Source organism: Pseudomyrmex gracilis, unplaced genomic scaffold (assembly GCF_002006095.1).
Source record: "Pseudomyrmex gracilis isolate BER0280 unplaced genomic scaffold, ASM200609v1 scaffold_14, whole genome shotgun sequence".
Taxonomy (NCBI): domain Eukaryota; kingdom Metazoa; phylum Arthropoda; class Insecta; order Hymenoptera; family Formicidae; genus Pseudomyrmex; species Pseudomyrmex gracilis.
This window is the reverse complement of record NW_018020598.1, coordinates 178,480-200,810: the sequence shown is the minus strand read 5'-3', so window position 1 is coordinate 200,810 and position 22,331 is coordinate 178,480. Positions and strand designations below refer to the sequence as shown.

Below are 22,331 nucleotides of genomic sequence, written 5' to 3'. Positions count from 1 at the left end.
CGTCCGGGAAAAGATGCGAAATACACGTGGAAACTGGCCATTTAGCATTGAAAAAGATTTGGTCTACGTTAATATAACAACAAGTATAAACACAAGAGATTATATTACTCGTTTTGTTGTATCAACTAAATATTCTCTCTCTCAACTCTACAGTTATCCGAACTACAATATAAAAGCAACAAAACTTGAAATTGTCTGAATAAATATGCCAGCGGTTCAAGATATACTTTGCGAGTGATTTTCCAGTGATAATAACAAAAAATGTTACAATAATATACCAGTAAAAACTATTTACTTTTATTACACGCAATTCTTGATGGAAAAACAGTTCATCGAGCTCTAAGCGGATGACGAAGAGTGCTGCGATTGTGTTCGGGGTAAAGACAAAACAATAAAAAAAAAAAAAAAAAAAAGTAATGTTCCGAAGTGAGAAAAATATTCCGATGATATATAAATACAGTAACGAAAAATATATATCAAAGGCAAACTCCTCGAGACGAAACCAAGGATTTGCCTGTGCGATATAGGAAAAGAACATCGAGTGGCGAGTCATACAGTCCGGGCAGGCGCGCATCTCCTCGAAACTTTCTTCGAGCAACGCCGAAGATCAAACAGAGGATCAAATAGTCACGAGGAGCTCGCGCCTCTCGCCCAAGTCTCTCTCTCTCAAGAGAGGGAGAGACGAGAGACGAGGAAGACAAGGGGAGTTCGCGCGCTGCTGCGCTACCGCTGATCGCCGCGGACAATCGACAACCTCTCGTCGTGATCCGCTCTTTGTGATACACCACACCGTACCGCACGCGGTGCGGGAAGACGAGTGGCGCAGGAAAAGGAGAAAGATGATGGCGGGGGCGGGAGTGGGCGGCGTCGGCGGTGGGATGCTGAGGACCAGGCGGAGGGACATCAGCGTCAAGCCAAATAGAAAACTCGACCGGAAGTCCTCGAGAGGGATGATTTACGAGAATGAGGAGCTTAGACTAAGGACCATTCACATCAATGCCGAGGTGGAGCAAGGTAAAGAAACGCGGATTTATCGACCAATTGGGAGGGAAAAAATCATACTGAAATGTGCGAACAGTCATAGTCATAGTTTCACAAGAAGACGTTGTTACCTTCTTTTGTTCAAATTGATTGCGCGATAATAATAATAATAATAATATCCGCGATAATTGAACCTACTTAGGATCTTTAATATTCGAAGAAAACACACACACACACCACAAAGAAAAAAATTGTTTATTATATCTTTTATTCAATAAGAAAACATCGGCTTAACAATCAAACATCTTGGCAAATAAAGTCAATATCTTTAAGAAGATATTATTTAAACGATCGCTTTCATCTTACAATACATTAGAAAGGTTTCAGCCATTGTTAAGATTAATTTTCGGTTTGTTAATTATTTACGCATTTTTGTCTCCCGCATAACATATTCAGGAAATGTTTTGAGCGAATTTTACTAACGCAATTGCCCAGAACGTTATTACTTCAATTATTAATTTGACGTTATAGATGATTCACACTCGGGAGCCAAATTAATTTCACAGGGATTTCCATTACGCGTTAGGTGGGGCTGCCTAATAATATATTAAATATTTAATTCTCCGAAGCGAGATTGTGTGCGCCAAAGCAATCAAGGATTAATTTAACTATCATGTTAAAGAATGTTTAATATATGTCATGGGAAGAGGGGACGGTTTCAGACTTTCATTATTCCATCAAAATTAACGAACGTTTTTTTTTTTACAACAAAAAAGAACGAATCTGTCTCTCTCTGCAAGATGCTGCGCTGTTTTCTGTTTCTTTCCTCTTTTTCTACTTTCTACCACACTATAAGAATAGAAAATTAATTAAATAATTAATTAGTAACTAATTATTAACTAATTAATTAAAATTATTAACTAACTATACTAATACATATTTTAATTGATACAAAAGTTTTAAATTTCAACAAAATTTAATAAATTCGCTCGTCGCTATTTTGCCTCATAAAATTAGAGACATTTCGAGTGAATCTCATTAGTCTCGCAAATTTCATTCAGTTCGAGTTTTCTTTAATTATGAATTCGTCATTACGGACGATGCGCAACAAGCGACGCCAAATATGTGTTTCACGTATATGATATATAAAATAATATCATGGGAATTCGATTACACGGCATGGATCTAATAAACCGCATCGTGCCATCTACAAATAGACACGGCGCGTACACCAGATCAAAGTTGGCTATATAATCGCACGAACTTGCTGCAAACTATTTTCGAAGCCCGACCAGCCCCATGCTGAATTTGTCCATTCGGGTTAAGCGAGCGGTACAATTTCTAGTACCGGCGGACTCGATCCAGCAGACTTGACTCAGTTGCTAAATGCGCACGAGCACACCCGAGATGACGCCAAACGCGTCTTACTTTACGAAGAAACGTCTGCTTTATTTGTGTCACCGATATCATTTATTTATTTTAATGTGAAAAACGGTGCTTCGATAAACACCCAGAGAATTAAAACTATCTAACAATTCGTTGTAACCACAAGTGAACGTGTTAGATCCACATTAAAAAATTACAAGTTAATTAAAAGTTTACACAAAAAAAAAACACAAGTACTTGAAGTTAAAAATTAATTCGCGTTCGAAACGATGTCAATCAATTTGAAGAGTGAAATAAACGAAGTAAAAATTTTGCGACACACAAAGACACACAAGAGGCTATCGATCGCTTGATTAAGTGCACTTTTTCGAGAAGAAGATCGATGGTAGGTACCACCGTATCATAATTTTTATCAAGTACACGTTGAATGTATACTTGAAAAATGAGTTCGAGCGGTGTCCGATGCGCAGAAGTGTAGCGTTAATGCAAAAAGTTGAATGACAGTGTACGTGAATCGCGCGTACGTGATTTTCCTGGAATTTATTTACCCGGAGAGCCAAGAAAAGCTTTGTTTTGGCAAATATTCTGGCGCGTAGCGCGTTTGTTCTTTCGAAACTCGCGGTCCAGATGTCGACGCTGTACAGACTCTGAAAGCTAAACGCTGACTTACTATCCTCATACAACGCTGAGACGTCAAACTTTAGCCATCCATCGTTAAATCAAACAACATATAATTTCAAGCTTCAAATTTTGCTCAACTATTAATATCCTGACTCAGATATCTCGTAATATAAATAATTAGTAATTGTAAATTCTGTTTTTGTTAATTTTATGATATATATATATATATATATATATATATATATAGAAATAGTACTCTGATCGCATTCAATTAAATCGTCAAATCAAAATCAAGTGGGTCTCACGAGTGTTTGTTCCTTTCGATGCATTATGCAACACCGAATCGCGCACAAGAGGCGTGAAAAAAAAAAAAAAAAANAAAAAAAAAAAAAAAAACAATTCGTCGCGATTAGTAAAACTGACAGCACGCTGCCGAGAGGGCTCAAAGTAAACTGTTGGATCAATCTACCGTGGACCCTCTTTTTCTGTGTTCTCGTCTCTCATGCCCGCTCGACGGGAAAACCAGACGCTACCTACGTCAGGCACGAAGATTATTTTGAGTCCTTTCTCGACCTCTTGATAGATTACATTGCGGCGTGAAAAAAATGAACAGCGCCGGTCTAATGAACAATTTGTCATTTTTCATCTTCCCTGTTTCGCATTGATTTTTTTTCTTTTTTTTTCAAGACTATCATGTTATATTGAAAATGATTATTTCCGACATAAAAAGTAACAAGTCGCTCGTGTCACAGAAGATATTAAATTGCAGAGAAATAATTGAAAGAAGAACAGAGGGGCAACAAAATTTGATTTTGTACAATATTGGTCGAACCAGACAAACAAAATTAAATGAAGATTTATATTAACAAATATAAAAAAAGAACTATTACATGCAAATTTATTATAAGAAGACGAACTATAAGAACGCTTCTTCTTTCTTCGCTGATGTTTTCTAAAACGACATCGAAAGATCCACTGACAGTGATCAATGCCGAAACGCTTCAGATAGATTTGAGAAAAACTTGATAGAGAACTTTAAAAACAATTTGATAAATTTATACAATAAAATAAAAAATATTAAAAATAAAAAATATTAGAAATATTGATAAAAAATATTCTAGTTTGGGAAGGAAAATATTCAAACTTGACAACTATATGATGTTTCGCCCTAAGGCAATGACACGGTCCTGGTGATGTCGTGGTAATATGGCGGACTACAAAAGATTTAAATAGTCTCGAGGGAGGCAGAGAGAGAAAGAGAGAGAGAGAGAAAAAGAGAGAGAGAAGCGTAGTTTCATGACGCGTGAAGAAGAAGCGGACGCGAAGAAGAGGTAACCCGCGGTAGGGATAAAGAGTGCTGCAGTGATGTAGTCATGCGTCGACTAGTTTCGCCCGACGACTCAAAACGATCGGCACGCTTTTCACGGTTCGCGAAAGCTGTCAAACTCATGAGCGCGATCCCGGAAGCGGGAACAGAGTTCAGAATCAGTCCGACGCATCGACGTCGTCTCGTCGGCGTTCAAAACCACAAAAGTGATATCTCGGCGTTGCGACAACGACGACGACGACGACGACGGTGACGACGTTGTCGCGCATAGACGCGCATCTCAAAGTTACGTAACGCGAAAGAAAAAGACGTTTAACAAAAAATCGGAACTGCGAATGACGAATTCGCGAGGCCTGTGCATTGTGCAAAGGCCCAGAAGAGATAAATGAGAAAATTCAACAACTTCAGACCGCATTCTAATTGTTGTCACGCTGACCAAAAAAAAAGTGATCAATTAATTTCACAAGAATCTTCATTGCTGCCGATACTGTCATCTCGTTAAAAAAATTAATACAGATCTCAATTGATATGAAAAATTAGAAAAAAATTTTCTGAGATATAATTAACGTCCGTCAGTTTGCCGTCAAGCGACGTTTTGCAATGCTCAGAGACAATCGCAACTAGCGCAAAAACGGTAAAGAACTCGCGGCAATTCATAAAGAATAATTACGAAAAAAGCGATCGGTTAGAGAACGTTGCATGATGTAATTAAACGACGGATCATTTGCAAAAATACCGACCAGCTGTTTCCGTTCGCAAGGATCTTTCCCGGAATAAACTTGCGGAAGATGAAGTTCAGACACGCCGTTAACCAGCGATTATTTGTTGACGAAACACTGATGGATTATTTGATGATCTGACCCGTTGAAATGATCGGCCGTCGTCGATCGGACATGCGTGACTCCATTAGAAAGACGGTGGTGTGCACGCACACGCGTAACGCGCTGATCATCTGACAAGATCGCCGCGGGAGTCGCGGAAACAAGACAACAAAAGGGTGTCATCAGGCGGAATCACCCATCGAGGCGCGCACACAGAAATGGAAAGAAAGAAATATGATGGAGAGAAGTTGGACAGACGTCGGGCACACTTTGGGCAGACCAATAAGGCGGGAGGGAAAAGAAAGCTCGTTCTCCTCTTCGTCGCGAAATTCCGGTATGAGTTTCTTTTTTACGTTATTTCTAAAATAACGAATTCGAATATCTTCTTGGATTTCTTTCGTTCTTTTTTTTTTTTTTTTTTTTATTCACAATTTCCTTTTAAACAGCTCAAGTTTTTCTCTTTTCACAAGTTTCAACCGCTAGAAATGAACAAGATACACAGTGTTTCGAGAGAACATTTACGCATCGGAAACAATATGCTTCGGGAGAGTCGAAAGGATTTCGATTGTCAACTCTCTGGCAACAACAACGGAGCTGGTGAACATCGAGTAAACAGGCGTTTAAATTCGGGAAATGTCATTAACGGTAGCGCGCCGAGACCGGTAAAAAAAAGAACGACCCTTTTCTCCCGGTACTTACTTCGCGCGGAGTCGTTTTTATGAAAAAAGTTTTTAATACGCTCTCTTCTACGTCCTCTGCTCAACCTCTCATCTGCTTGTCGCGAGATCGCTCTCTCTCTCTCTTCTCCTACCTTTTCCTTCATAAAACGGAAGAGACATGATAATGTCTATGGCGCACACAGGTGGATGCGATTTTCACTGATAGAACTCACTACGTACACGCGCGCGCGCGCGCGAGGTCGCTTTTGATGTCGTTCTGTATATAGCCGGGGAAATATCAGTTTGTCATAACGACTCTCATGCGGCGTGGAATTTTTTCACAGGCGGAAGAGCGCGAGCGCAAAAAGGCGAAAGGTGACGCAGAACAGAGATACATTCGCCAAGACGACAGTATTATCACTCTCTCTCGCGGCGATATTGAATTCGCGGGCGAATCAAAGGTTTTATAACCCGCAGCCGCAAGGGGAAGCGATCTCTTTACGAGATCGTTGGATCTTTTCTAAGTACATATACCTAGCCGTCTATATCGCGCGAATGCGCCATAAAGGGAGATATTCCTTGAGAAAAAAAAAGGGCGCTGAAACTGCGAGCCCAATATTCCAGCGCGCGTGTAATTTTCTCTCGCGCGCAAAAGTAAATTTCTAGAAGATTAAAGCAGTTGTCGTTAGCATTGAAATCTGATAATTACGAACCCGCTCTACGGTAACGACGTACGGATCGTAATCAACGAGCACAAGACACGAGTCCGATACACGAGTGATACATGCCGATGCGCGCCGTTATTCGAGCGCACTCGCCGCGCAAATGCGGGCGACACGATGGCATTTACGTGATGTCAACGGCACACGCTATTTATTGCGAAAACACGTGACTCTACCCTCTTCCTCCTTCTCTACCCCTATTCTCTTCTGTTCTCTCACTTACACGAAATTAGCATAAGAACTTTGTGAGCGAGATGCTGGCAGGAGTGGAAGAGAACGTAGATATATCTGCAGATTCGCAGAAACTTGAATGTACAATGTGATTTTCACCGACAATAAATTTAGACGCGAAAGTAATTCCGGACACGTGACACATACGGCGGGACCGAGAACTTGTCTTCACTCGCTGAAGTTTCTCACTCGCGTGTTTCGAACTCGCATCCAAATGTTGTATAAAAGATTAAAACAGCAAAGAAAAAAGAAACAGAGAGACATTTTTTCGGCGATCGTATTATACTTTGTAAAAAAGTACGAAATATATTTTATCAGTAACAAATACGAAAGCCTGCAGTTTTTAGTGCACTTGATGCATCTGGTGTCAGTGCGAGTGAAAAAGTAGAAAGGACGTTGAAAGCGCAAAAGATGAGAGGAGCTTTTCAGAGCGAAAACAAAAGCTCGTTGCGACACAGAAGCGTTGTCTCTGTTCCTAGAAAAGGTGTCAGGAGACACCTTGCGAAGCCTTTCATAAAAATCTAGTATGTCGCGGACAAACACGAGCGTTGTCGCATTTACAAAGCGCGAGCGCGAGACGCTTCGTGCTTTTCGAGTGCTCGATCGAGAATCGCGCACGCAAAGTATATGATCGTATGCATCGGCAAACACTACCTTGCACAGAAACTTTCGAGCTGCGGATGAAAATTCCAGGTCGATCCTCTTTTCATCCCGGTTTGCACACAGTGTCTGAAGTGTATCTCTCTCTCTCTCTCTTCCACCCTCTCTTTCTCCCTTTGCTAAAAAATAACTTTCAAACTTCATCGTATAAATTTCACATTTTATGGCTCTATTGTTGCCGAGATTCAAGCCGCAAATTTTACTCGTGATGTGGAGCTATTTAACTTTGAGCGCTAATGTATTTTATAGTGTTTTTTTTCGAAAACTAATTTGCAAGAAATATAATACACAACACGAACGTGTTAGATTCATTCGCTAGAATTTACAATTCTCTCCTTCATTTTTATATCTCCCAAAATAAATAAAGAAAAGCAAATTGAAATTACGCACAAAAATAAAAATAAAATGAAAAAAAACGCGATGTTACATGTGTGTAAATCTGTAACTATTTAATCGAAATAAGTGAACTTGTAGACAATGTGACATTTTATCGGCTCATCGCTTTTTTTTGTTGTAGAAATTCACAAAAACATTAAAAATATTATCAATACCATACACTTGAGTGCATACAAGTAAATATTTTGGCACGATTGTGTAGAATTGGCTGCGGTGCGCGCGCGAGAGTCACTGCCTTCTCGAGACGTCATCGGAAATTCTATAGAACCCTACGCGGTCCAGGAATATACTCGTGGGATATATGGGCACGCACGCGTGTGCATATACATACACGCCGTTTTGCCTACGACGATAATTTAGACGTGTCAGAATTCTAGTGGCTATAAAACGCGTATACGCAGGAATATCTCTACGTGTCCATCGGCCAAACGAATCGTAAACAGCACCGATAGCTTATTTCGACGGCGTTCATTGTACATACAGCGTTGTGTATTCCGCGTCAATCAATCGATGGTATCGTTTGTATACACGTTTCACGTGTATGCCTCGTGGTTTGTCCCAAAACCAATTAGATCGCGCATATTCTATGCCGATATTGTTTGGAACCGGCTAATTGGCTAACAAATAAATTTTTCCCCAATTTTCAAACATTGGATTTTGAGAAAGCGCGCTCTTTACAAATTCTTTGTGGCGAATAGGATATTATTAGAATTCTCCCAAAAAGTTTTTATTCGTCGACCAAGGGAAACGATCAATTAATATTTTTAACAAGTTTTTCGACGGTTGATTAATACCAAGTATGAGAAAAAAAAAACAAACTAAAAGAGAGTGCGTTTTTGAACATCGAAATGAAAAATATCTCCTGATTTACGAGCTTTCGGTTTACCCGGTGACCACTTGAGACGTTCGTCATTCTGTCAATGATACAGGTAACCCCCCGTGGCGATAGTTTTGCATATATAACGCTGCATTTAGTTATAAACTCGTGGGATCTAGGATCTAAAGACGTCAACAAGCTGCTCGATCAAGTAAATCGTGTTGCTTTTTATGCAAAAAAAAGCCTTGATCAAAAAATTTTAAATAAATTGTGTACATGATATCGCGAATTTAAACACTTGCACAATTTGAGAGAATGACAATAATTAATATCACGTTGAACGTATAAAAAAAGTCCACTTGTCGGACAGTGAATAAGTGCTGTTTTAATCCGAATGTCGTTCGCGCATACCTGTGTCTATACACATACACAATTTCAAACACCGATTCTCGAAGATAAAAAAGTCCGCTTGTTTCAGATCCGCACCTCGTTAGTTCGGTTCTTTACACTTCTCGCGAGACGCCAGATTGTATCTTCGGAGGAAGAAAAAATAAAAAGAAACCAGACGAAGGGATCAAATATTTACGAGGCAGTTTTGCCATCTCGCGACCGTCGAGTATTAATATATCCCGTTTCGAGAGAGAAAGATATCGATCGATCCGCGATCCTCGACTGGTCCCACCCAATTTTAACACGGCGCGAGATAAAATTCGATAACAGGATTCAGTGAAATCGAGATTGGGAGCATATTTATCTTTCCAGTTTTTTTTGTGGTTAAAGTAATAAAAAGGAAAAAAGAACATTTTCGTAAAAAAGTTTTTTCCGAAAGATGTGTGAGAGAGCGACTGATAAGTAATCCGAAACGACGCACAGATAGCAACGGTAGTATCACATTGCTGTTAACAAATTTCATTCTAAAAAAAAAAACAAATATCAAATCATAGCTCGTTAACAGCAATGTGATACTACCTGTGTGTTGTTTGTGAAGTAACTTCCGCTATATAGCTCCTTCGAAAGCTCGGGAGAAACTCTCGGTGTTACGACACCGGTCTGTTAGCGATAATTTACGTGAAAGATATTGGCGGTGATCTAATTCGGGAACACTCTCGACAACCGACAGATAGACAGCCTCGTGTCACGTTCGATTATATTCAGAAGGGCCGCGGTCACGGTAACTATGAGCTATATGCAGGCCTTAAATGAAGTGGTGGTTAAACGTGACGAACGTCTATCTAGATTACCTGGTCTAGACTGTGGTCTCCACAGTGACATTTTTCGCGGCCATCGTTATAGATAGAATGACACTGAGAGCCAAATTCGACATATGATACAGAAATTTTTATTTTGCACACTATATATGTATATTTACGTGTAGATACATTTTATATATATAATTTCTCTCGTGTATTTCTTGGAATATATATATCTCAATATGTCAATTTTATCACAACATTACATCAAATTTAGAGTTTGAAGCATCTCTCTATACCGTTTTATCTCGGTCGCTCTCTTTATCGTTAGCAGATTCGATCATACATATACTAGACTTGCGTGTAAACAAGTGCGCAGAATTTTCTGTGAGATCAATCAGACCGCTGTAGGATATTTCTCGTATTCGCGAAAATCGTCTCTCGCTTCAAAGTAACGCACAGTCACAGAGGCGATGCTAAATGTGAAAAGCGAACCTCCCTCTCCCTCGAACGAAAAGGAATATTTTCTCCCGAGAACGAGTTCGTTTGCACTCGTGCTCGGGCGCGGCCGGGACGCAATTTCCACTTTTCAAAGAACCAGAAGAAATTCTGGCCCGCTGATAGGAACGGCGAGTTGGCAAAACCAAATATGTATTTCGCAGCAGCTTTGATCACTTTTGCAGAGAGAAAACGTTCCTCCACAGCAAACGAAAGAAGACCGCTGACAAAGTTGACGACGAAAGATGCGGATTCTCTCTCATCTTCGTGTAACATTCGCGTTTCTTTTCTTTGTTTTTCTCTCGGAAAAGAAAGTGTATTCACAAGTTTACGTGCGTCATTTGTGTGTACTTTGTCTCCCGATGCAAACAGCAGTAACGCTCTTTTAATCACCAACATTAATTAACGTTGGTGACAATTAACTCTGTGACAAAACATTGAATTGCTTACCGAAAACGCAAAAAAAACATCGAGCGAGAGAATCAAGAACGAACAAACGAACAAACATTTTAACAATTTTATTTTTATGACATAATACGTCACAATCATCTTGTGTTCAAAATAAAATGAACACCGTTCGTCGTCCAAAGCATCTTTATATCGTGTTCCTGCTCAATATTGAGCCGGTTTCTTGATTGAAATGTACTCTGCTAAAAATAGCCACGCCGGCGAGAAAACTCTTGTATATGTTCGAATAAAAACTCATCATGTTATTTTGATATAAAATCGCACAACTCGCACGATATTATATATTTGGTCTCCTCGCGCGCGTGTGCTTCAAACGCAGAGTGACTGCAACTTTTATTACTTCTTCAAGATATAATTGTCGAAACAGCCGTAATTCACTTAAAAGCAAGAGTTTTTAAAGTTTGACTATTAAAAATTTTTAGCAAACTTTTTAAAGGTAATGACGAGAAGATTCGTAAATTTTGTATAATTACGTGGAGGTACTTATAGAACAGAATAGAGGTTATTCTTTTTTTACAGAATATTGCTGAACAAACAAATATTTGCATACATACGGACGAAAATTGCAAAATTAATATACTTGTGCATTGTTGGACGATATATTCATATTCTATTATCGATGAATAAACAATCAAAATGGTCAATTATGGTGTATATATTTGAACATATATCATTTTCGCAAGCGAGGCTCATGCAGAAGATAAATGTCGGATCCAAGTTTTAATAGCGCCCAAATAACCGTCGGTGTCCTCGGGGAAATCCAAATTTATGAACCTCCGGAAGGATTTAATTTATTTAAATTTCAGATCGGTAAGCCCAGGTTTTAATCTTGATTTACCACACGGCTTTTCTCGTTACACGCGCACTTAACCTCTAGGCTTAAGGGAATTGTTATCACGTGTGTTCGCAACTTTTATACGCGCGCGCCGTTATCGCAAAAAAAAAAAAACAAACCGATAAGCCGCACAAAACATTCCGTGCCTTTTGAAAATAATCGTCAACGGTGGGAGCGCTATCGCGAATATCGACCTGACTCTTTTTTAAATCATTGCGCATATTTTATACGAGATGGAAAAATTATGAAACTAATTGCACGTAAAGAAAAAAACTTAACCGCTTGGTAAAAGAGATTCTATTATTGATATTTTATATAAATGTGATTCGCTGTTTTTTTTTCAACAACAAATATACTGCAACGCATTATATGCGTGGGCGGTGAACTTTATTTGTCCTCTCTCTTTCCTCTCTCTCTCTCTCTCTATCTCTCTTCTCTTTTCTCTGCTCTTTGAGAAGTTAAGTAATTGGAAGGCACGGGGCTTTGGTGATTTATCACCGGCTTCTTGACGCACGAAAGGGCGAAGGGTTAGAGAGGAGCCTGACTTCTCAGGCGGAGATTGTTGCTGCGTTGACCAATGATCGATCGTTCCGATAAGTGCAACGCGTATTGCGAGCAGCCGTACGTTGCTGGTTTCCGCGCGCCCGGATAGTGATTAAGTGATTTTCCACGAGGAAAAAATGCGAGAGACGAATCTGTTGGCCTATTCCTACAAACTTTGTAGACTCGATCGCTTGTTTCGGTTTACGGATGTGCTGAACTATCGTAATCCGTCGTTGATTTCAGGTCAGAACGATATCAAGAAATTGCGCAGGGAAAACGAGCAGCTGCGTCGAGAGATATGGAGCCTTAGGGATGAGTACGACAAGCTCGAAGATATCCTGAAGAGACAGAAAAACGGCGGCGAAAGCGAAGAGTACGAGGTGAGCGAGTCGATTAATTCATGTAATAAAAAAAAACAAAATCAAAGCGTATCTGATTTATCTCTGCGTCTTCGTGCACGCGTCGCGAGTAATATTCAATATAATCAACGATATGTGAAAATTAATTATAGGATCGCTCCGAAGAGGATGACGAGCCGCAGTCGGATTTTTCCTGCGAGGAGGGCGAAGAGGACGAAGAGGAGTACGAAGGTAATGAGAGAACTAAGGACTTTAACCAAGAAGAGCAGCTAGAGAACGCGGAGAATCAAAAGATCTCTTCTGAAAAAATGAGCAGCAGTTTGCATCGGCTTCACGTGGAATTCGACGATCTGTCGGTCGTTGACGAGGAGGAGGAGCTGAAGAAAGAAAAGGAGAAAAAGGAGGCAACCTCGTCGTCGTCGGACGGTCAGAAAAACGACGGCGGTTCCGCCGTCCGGTATCCACCCCCGCCGATTCACGGCCTCCGGCAACTTCACGATAACATCCCGTTTTATCCGGCCACGTACGAACCAGCGAGTGGTTTCAGCGGAACCAGTTATTACACCGAGTGCCCGTTCCCAAGTACGGTCGATTTAATGCTGCCCACGTTATTGGCCTCGCCCTGTTCGGGATTACAATCTGATCCATTGATCCCGCTGGCCGGTTTAGACGACCGTCCTCCGAACATCGGCCCGGATCAAGTAGCCGCCGATCCGATGTTACCGCAAATTCATGTACCGCCCGTCGAGTGGCAGAGTAATGTGACGATTACTCAGAACGAACAAATGCCGTCGTTTTATACAAGTACGAAAGTCGCGCCTGTTTCCTCGACAACGTGGATGACGGGCAAGTCCCAGTCGGAATATCAGACAACGATTCCTTTGGTGGAGAATCAAGCCTTTAGCTTTCCCAGGAGAACGAACGCAATCACCAGACAACACTCGAAACTCCAGGAGAAGTCGGCTATTCAAGATTCGCTGACGTACTTTTCGAGTTCCGAGGAACCGGTTGGTAGAAACGCTTGGGACGTCATTGCAGATTTCGCAGACAGGAAGAAATCGATAGCGAATGACGAAAAAGACACGGGGGAACGTCAAAGTCAAAACGTCGAGGAAACCGCTGCAACAGTGTCGGAAAAGCCAAAACACTTCTTCGCACCGTTGCCGTTCAAGCTAAAGAGACAGGAGGAGGAATCACCGACCACTAGTCACTTCGGCACCGGAACAAGTTCGAGCAGCGGGAAAACAGTTTCCACGGTGATTTCTAGAACTAATCCGTTTATAGGGCAGAAAGGTTCGGCGGACATCTACGTGAACGGCGCGATACCTTGCGACGACGAGAACAGAGATAACTCGAAAACGTTTCTGAGCACTAATAATCTGCTGATTTCGGACGGCAAAGGTAATCAACTGATAAAATCGTTGTCGTGTCAAGATCTGTCGAGCGAATCTCAGACTGCAATGCCGCTGAAACTCAATCAGGTCGAATCGCAGGTGCTCGCGAAGAGCGACAACACTCTGGACAATATAACTGGCGGCTCGAGACCGTACAAGAGTCATTTGAATGTGACGCTTAAGATACCGCGAGTCGAGCAGGCACCGAGTCCAGAAACGCCGGAGGTTCCCAATCTGCCCTCGATAGATTACCGTATCTTTAGAAATCCCTTCCTGAGAACCTTTGACAAAATGAATCGCGGCTATCAAGTAAAACCGAACCCACCTCCGCCTCGCGCCACGTCACCACTCTCCATTCAGGTGAACGATGACGTCTATCGCTACCCCATGTCAACCTACAGCCGAGGCGTTCATCTAAATGACAGGTTTCGCGCCGCTGCTCACTTGGCGGATCAAAATCGGCTGCTGATGCCGAGCGATCAATTGATGGGCGGCAAGCAAGACATTCAGATGACTTCCTTCGAAAAACCGAGTCCTTGCACGCTGATACCTCCTGCCGCTCCTTACGACTTGACAACTCTGAGGAGACTGAATCGCTGCACGCAAAATCTCTATCAAAACATTCCATTCGCTCCGCGGGGAATTGAACGATCCGGTCAATTTTATCCCCAGACGGGCGGAATTATGTACTACGACAATACCGTCATGAAGGTACCGGCGCAAACGCAGACATCGATAGACGGTGACTCCTATCACGAGGACGAGCGTCACGACGAGCAAACGGTTAACGTGCCGAATTCACCAAACGAACAGAAACGGAAGAAACCTGTCAGGAGGAACAAGGATCAGGCGCCGCCAGTGGTGCAAGGAAGATTGAAGAAACAAGGAAGTATCACTTCAACGGATACACCAGGCTCACCGGGAAAAATAACACGGAAGAAACCGAAGCGATTGAGCGCGACCGACGCGCAAGAGGACAAGAACGAGAGCAGGACATCGTCATCCTCGGGACAGGAATCACCGCGCAAAGATCAAACGCGAAGGATATCTTACGTCAATTCCAAGAGACGATCGTCTCCAACGTCCTTAAAAACTTCGAGAAGCGGCAGCGTGGACGCAACCAGGGACAAAGTGCTGACGGAAGGTGCCGCGCTGCACTCGGAACGCGAAGGAACGAACTCGGTCAGCAGTCGGGAAATTACAGGCGGAAAAACTCGCAAGACCAGCACGAGTAGTGGTAATGTGCCGTGGTGCGCTTGTTGGGGAAACGGTTGCGTTTAATCACGGCTGACGTGTATTCACTCCCGTTGAAGAAACTGAACATTTAAGAATTAAAGTGAAATACACTTTTTGACCAATGATGTAAAGTATTTACTTTTTTTTTTCTAAGGAAATCGCGTGCGCCGTACTAACCTATTTATGTCTCGCTAGCTCTTAAACTACTCTTTGATGCTCTAATCTTTTCTGTACATTCTGTGAAATATTAAAATAAGAAGCTATCTCCGTGTACTAAACGCCAGTCGCGCGTGCGCAACTGGTATTTATTTAAGACAGCTGCAATCTGTGTCAACACCGAGAGATTCTTGTTACTTTCTGGTTCTCAACCGACTGAGAGAGAGAGAGAGAGAGAGGTAGATCGACTTGAATAATTCCAAGGGCAAATAGCAAAGGGAAATGCTGATGGACTGCGGAATGAATTCAGGAAGGAAGACCTTTACCTTCCCCTTCGTAGCGAGAGAACCGCTACCTGATAGCCGGTAACACAGGTCGTAAGACAAGCACAGACTGCGATATCGTGGCTACTAGTGCGTATCCGACTGTCGCGCACCGTTGATAATTATGTATATCTAAACTAGTTCCACGTCGAGAGACTGCGAAGACGAGTTTGTACAACCGCTCTTAAGGCAAATTTGTTATGACGTCGTCTACAAGTGCAAGCTAACCGTGCGTGTGCGTGTGAACAATAATATGCCTGACTTATGAAATAGCTTTTCCGGCAATATGTACGACAAAATATCTTGCACTTTCCCCCAAAACAACATAAAAGTCTGAGGTATTACGCGCTTCTATATTTTACACGTAAATGTGAAGCTTATGTAATCTGAATGTATTTTTTAATTACACATCAATCACACAAGATCGTCTAAAAGATTTTGACGTATAATCACATTTTGTTTTCGCTACGTACTGCATTAATTGCGATTAATAATTATTTTGAATACATGTGAATATATTTTTTATTGTATTTTATTTTGCAATACCCACAAGAGAGACGTATTGTTTCCAATCATTGTTTAGTCACGTGATATCTATTATTTCTTTTCAAAATGGTCTAATTTATTTTATTAAAAATATTAAAAAAAAAAAGATAAATATATTTGGAAAACACAAAAAAAACTTATTCCACGCATTTATATATAAAACAGACAAATTTTTTAAAAGAACAATAAGATGTACATAAATAAATGTGTATTATTCTGTATGTATATATTTTGATATATAAATTACTTTTGTAAGTGATAATATGTTAAAAATTTTCTGTCCACGTGTGTATTTTGTATTTTGCACCAACTTATTTTGTGTCTTTTGCAGGATAGTGTAACGTTCCCATCCGTTCTCGCGTTATATGCCTGTGAATCATCGATTATCTCTTTCCCGCTGTAGAAAATTTATTAAAAGCTCAAAGAGGATATAAGAGAGAACCTAACGACGAAAATTTCGTCATTATCCTTTCACGAGAACTTTTACACATTCGTTATTCGTTAAATGTCACAAAGATTAAAAGATGAAAATAGAAGAGAAACAAAGGAACGTCACGTTTTTTTTCAGAGTTTACGAGAGAAAAAAGTGTCACGTTTAATTATCGAACATACGTATCGAAGTTGACGTTTTGCACGAGATCTGCAGTTATAGCACAGACGAACGTAAATAAAACCGTCGACGGTATTCGGACAGCTCTTTGTAAGCGGAACGGGAAAAGAGCCAGTTTGAGAGACGCGTACGAGTGTCAGCGACGAAGGCGGCAAAGAAGATTGTCGGTGCAATTAAAATGCAAATTATCCCTTTTCCCGAGCGAGACCCATAGACTATCTGTCCAGGAGGTTTCTGGTCTTCTCGCGTTCTCGCAACCCTACACCATAATGGTAACGCCATCACCGATTAACTTGGAACTAGTTTAGAAGCGTCTCGACTCGGTTCGTCTCATCTCAGCTTGACTTCGCTCGGCTGCGCTAACGCACACAAGGAGTGAGAACAAGGCTCAGTTTCTCTCTCTCTCTCTCTCCCTCTCCCTCTCTCTTTCTTTCTCTCTCTCTTACTCGTTCTCGCGCGCGCGCTAAGTGACACGTAAATGGAAGATGGTACGTTAATACAGTCTAATATCGTTTGCAAATGTCAGTGCAAGACGTGCTTCTAGCATCCAACGCCGAGATACACGAGAGAGAGAGAGAAAGAGAGAGATGTGCGCTTAATGTTATCGTAAGAGGAACAGATTCTGTGGCAAATATGGAGACCGTAAGACAGACAAGTTATTATTATTAAATAGTACAAAAGAATTTAATAATTCGCATTGATTACTTTTTAAATAACGTAACAGATTAGTTGAATATTTTTCTTAAAAATCTTATCGAGTTGATAAGATCGCACGCAGAGATTCCATGATTTTTCATATTTCTCGTGCTGCCCGGGCGGAACAAATCGCTATACCGCAGACCGGGGAGAGCAGTATGCAGATTAATTGCGAGGCAGCAGCAATATCACTGTCATTCGTCTCCGCGAGACAACCACGAAATGCGAGCAGGCCGGAAGTAACGTCGCATTGTCTTGGTGGAAATAGCGCGGAACAAGATGGAAGAGACAGTACCTTAACAGCTTGATTTCATTTGCAAATGTCATCAAGAATTTTCACTCCCGGAGAAAATGTCTCGCGCATTTCTCTTATGCAAGATGATAAGCATAATAACACGGAATGTAACTCCTACTGACGCGTATGCTAATTAATTACACGAAAGAGCCGCGCAGCTGCTTCCGCTCAATTTGCAAATTACAAGATACATCATATGCAAATACGTTTACAAAAAAATTACATAGACACAAAATGTAAGCAGAAGTAATAATAGCTGTTAAGAATCTCAACGGTGTGTGTATGACAAAAGAACCGCGAGATGAGATGATGTATATACGGCGTGTCCTCCTCTTCACCTGTCGAAAACTTCTTTGCGGAAGAAAAATTACCAGAAAATATGGGCACGCGCGATCAGCGCCGCGCGCGCTAAGTTTCACTCTCTCGTAAGAAATTTCAAACACCCTTCTGGGTGACTCGCGAAAGCTCTCGCAAGAATTCGCGAGTTGTCTCCGTCATGCTGTTTCCCCCGTCGCTTTGCATTATGCACTTTCCAAAGTTTTACGACGAGCCTTTGAACGATACGGACTCTTTGCCCCCGACGGAAATTTCGCCTAAGTTTCATCATTACGTTTCATTGCGCGACTCTACAATTACGTTCCCAGCAGCAGCTGAGTTTTATTGTCCAACTTTTCAGATTTAAGGATAACCAAGCGTTTTGTGTGTACGCGCGGCTACGAGAAACAAAAACTTTCTCGACAGAGTCTGGGTAAGTAAATTAATAACGTAGTCAAGATTTCCTTTTTCCACCTCAAACATATAGAAAAAAAACTATATTTTTATTCTAACTGTCTCAAAATATACACAAAATAACAAATATTCCCTTTAATTTCTTTTTCAAGTTAGAGAAAACATTCTGAAAATTCAAAATATGTGGAATTTTGCCGAAATCAAATCGCGCGTATCGCAACTTCGTCGTTCCGCCAAGCAAACGAAATAACAGAGTTGCCAGCCTTCTCTGGAAACAGGAAATTCAATATTCCAGCCTAATAAGCAGGAAATATTTGCTTGCGTTGTGTACCTTGATATTCCGTAGTGCGCGTTTTACGTCGAGCTTTTTAGCGACCAACAGTTTTTCTTTTCTCGAAGAAATAAGCAGCAGGGTCCGCAGCGTCTCTTGTCAAAACAAAATCCCGGATATATTATGCATTTCGCTTATAATTTAACGTCGCTTTTCAAGAGATTTTTCAAGAGTTCGTGATGATAAATTTATTCAAAATGAAATTACACGCAAAAACGTGGAACCAAACTCTCTCAGAGGAGAGAGACGAAAAATCCGGAAAAATAAATATATTAATACAAGTATTGAGTTAAAATTCTCAACATCTTTTTGTGCTTCATCAAGCGACGTTTTTCATCTGAACTTTACTGACTTTATCAAAAACTATTTGTAAATATCAGATATTGTTTTTATAACAAAATATTTACAAAAATCAATAAATAATATCTACAAATATGGATATAAATTTTAATGAACTGAGAGATTGCTGTATTTTTTGTTGTTGCAAAAGAAAAACACAATTTTTCCGAATGGCATCGATATATACGAGAGTGCAATTCGATCGTGAGAAATATTCCACCAGGCTTTCAACGCTTTCAGCGCTCGAATGCGCGGCGTTTCAAATTTATAATATCGTCCAGGAAACTTTGAAAAAGATGAAAAAAAACCCACCATCCGTAGAAAGAGTGCGGGAAATATATCGGCGTGAGAAGAATTCAAATGATATCAATGAGAATGGTGGTGCCACGTAGAGAGGAAGATTTCATTAACGGAAAAGCTAATTTTAAGTTATTTTATATTCAGCGTGCTCCGACTAGGAAATTTCTTTATCGTAAGAAAATGCAGTTTCTTTTCCAGGAAATAGGAAAGAGCAATGTGTACGTATGCAATAACCATATCGAGCTAATAACAGTGATTGGATGTTTTTATCATTTTTCTCTTTTCTCTCACACACGCACACGCACACACAAGATGACAATATTTCGCATGCACTGCAGTAACATAGTCACCGACGAACAAACGTAACGCAGAAGCAATAAATTACACGGTACACGGCAAGTGTTACGAGACAAATGGATTACTCAATATATCGCGCATTTTTTTATTACCATAAATCGTGGTACAAAATTTTCGGAATCGCGAGTCACTTGCATCGAGAATAAAAATTGCTTCCCCCGTGTAAAAAATAGTATTATATCTAGTCTACAAAATTGATGAACGATATCTATTTGATATCATTCGATATCGTTCATTTGTGGAAATGAAGTCTGCCAAGAACGTCTGGCGAGAAATCGAGTACGCCGAGCTCAACAATCAATTACGAATGACAAAATGGTTCGGATGCTCTGCTCCACCAGAACGAGTTTACACTGGCGCTCATTAATAAACGAAAAAAATCCCTATTTCCGGAGCACTTTTAACGAATCCTCCGCCTTCCACCTTTCGTCCCGAGAATCGAGTGTCGCGCAATGTACGAAATTAGCCCGGGGGAGTTATTCGGGGAAATCGGGAGAACGAAAGAACGGGAAGGGAGAAGGTGGCAAACACGTCTGTGGCATTTGTGCCATGCCGAGAACTGTACCTAAATATACATACACCTATGCAGACACGCGTATTTACACATGTCTAACGGCACGCTAACGCGGTGGAAGGGTCCATCGCGAAAACGAATGAGCGTATAAATCAGCGGTAACGATCGTTCTCCGCAAACAGCTAGCGAGGCTAACCAGTCTTGAAATTAAATAAGTTTAACAAGGATTATCCTGATCATCAAAAAAACTAGGAGAAACAAAAACGCGAGTCGCGGTCTCTTCTCGTTGGTTGAAAATTTAATGGATTTTTTGCACAATGGATTTATTTAACTCTGAACTATCAACGATATACATGTGATAGCAAGAAAGAGAGAAAGAGAGATAAGAATGAGATTTTTTACCATGTTCATATGTCTTTTCGTTTTATTTCAAGGAATGTGAAATTTCTCGGCAAATTTGAACAATATTTCATTTAAAAAAGTAAATCTCGCTTGTATACCGTTGGATAAATGTTCGGATCCGCGTAGCAGAAGTCAAAGGAAAATAGGGAAATCTGGGATATCTTATACACGGTGCGTTAGTATGCAACGAACGCATCCGTCTGTAAGAAAGACGAGTTATTCTTGCGCGGCTACGGTGTTTCTCATACCCCTGTCCGTCGTAACCCGTCCCTGTGGATTCGTCCTGCTTAGCATATAACAGCAATAAAGGATGAGATTTATGCGTTTGATACAATAACCGAGAAGATTCCGATCGGTTCGGGCTGCAACAGCTGGTCGGCCACTTCCGCAAACGCTGCCGCTGCAGCGCCAGCGCGCCACGCAGAGCACAGCCATCGCATGTTGCACAAGCTAAACTGTTCGCACGTGCACTTTCAATAACTAGACTTTCCGGCCCTCACCGAGTAGTTGGCAAGTTCTCGCAGAATTAACCGTGTGATACGTATCGAAACACGTGCGCTTTCGCCGAATGCTCGTCCGATATGTTGTCTAACGAAGATAACGGTGCCTCAGGGAGAAAAAGAGAGAGCGAGAGAGAGATGCGGTAAAATATTTTTGTTGGTTTGTTTGTAAAAAACGAAAACAAATAACGACAAATAGACATTGAGAAAACAATTAACGTAACAAATATTAAAAATTACAGACTATAGAATCTGATTATGCGACTGAAATAAGATTACGAGGAGAAAGTACTGTACAAGCGGTACTTCTTAAACAGAAAACTTTGAAAACCTAGTCTTGCGCAAGCTTCTCTCGTCGAGTGCTATTATACACCACTGGCGCACATTCATACGTAAACCGTTAATATTCTTCTCGTGAAGGTGTTCGAATCGGAAACATTTTTTTTTTTTTTTTTTCAATTCTTTTTACCACCTGCGTGTCCTCTTTCTCTCTCTCTCTCTCTCTCTTTCTCGTGTCGGCCATACGCTCACCAAAACCCAATGCGAACGAGCGCGTTGAACACACGCATAAATATCGCATGAGCGCGAGAGAGAGCCGAGAGCAAACGCTTTTTGCGAGACCACTCCGGCGGCACGGTAGTTGCGTGGCACTCCGCGTAATTGTAGCGGAATAAACGCGGCTTCGCTTTTGCATATATCCTGCACACAATCCAACGATGGGTGCGCTCGGCCGTGCGCGAAGATCGTCCGTTTGTTGCGTACATACACGTTGCGCGTCAATATGTTTGCTCATATGAGAAATAACGAAAGTGCATGAAATTTATGTGAACCGCGCGACATCTCGCGCATTCGATCGTTTTTCACAATTACTTTTTCTCAACTACGGTGAAATTTGATTGATTAAAATAGCTCCTCTCTGTCTCTCTTTCTATTGCATATAGCCAAAATTGCGTTCGCGCGCGAAATTCTTCTGCGCCGCGACATATTTTTCATCTGGGCAACATTGATATATCGCGCGTCTCTTCCACCATCTCTCCCCGATACGGATTATAACAAACAAATTCAATGAATTATGTTAATTCGCCGACT

At 41.1% G+C, this 22,331-nt stretch overlaps 2 protein-coding genes across 3 annotated transcripts in view; one reads left to right on the top strand and one right to left on the bottom strand.

Moving 5' to 3' along the window:
• Positions 1-22,331, bottom strand: part of LOC109863848 (tyrosine-protein kinase transmembrane receptor Ror) — a 115,816-nt gene that overhangs the window by 73,651 nt on the left and 19,834 nt on the right. The gene's annotated exons all lie outside the window — the stretch shown is intronic.
• On the top strand, positions 880-16,236 carry LOC109863849. Of its 2 annotated transcripts, none has more exons than XM_020444472.1 (3): positions 880-1,014; positions 12,399-12,535; positions 12,667-16,236. In XM_020444472.1, exons 1-3 carry the CDS (start codon positions 951-953, stop codon positions 15,187-15,189), a joined length of 2,724 nt encoding a protein of 907 aa, XP_020300061.1. In that variant the 5' UTR covers positions 880-950; the 3' UTR covers positions 15,190-16,236. The 2 variants fall into 2 exon arrangements, with proteins under 2 accessions (XP_020300061.1, XP_020300060.1); XM_020444471.1 differs by lacking the exon at positions 880-1,014 and adding an exon at positions 4,395-5,470.

Coding starts and splice junctions, on each gene's coding strand:
- LOC109863849 (XM_020444471.1), top strand. CDS start 5,371: ATGATGGAGAGAAGTTGGACAGACGTCGGGCACACTTTGGGCAGACCA. Junction 5,471..12,398: donor CTCTTCGTCGCGAAATTCCG/GTATGAGTTTCT, acceptor CGTTGATTTCAG/GTCAGAACGATATCAAGAAA. Junction 12,536..12,666: donor GCGAAAGCGAAGAGTACGAG/GTGAGCGAGTCG, acceptor AATTAATTATAG/GATCGCTCCGAAGAGGATGA.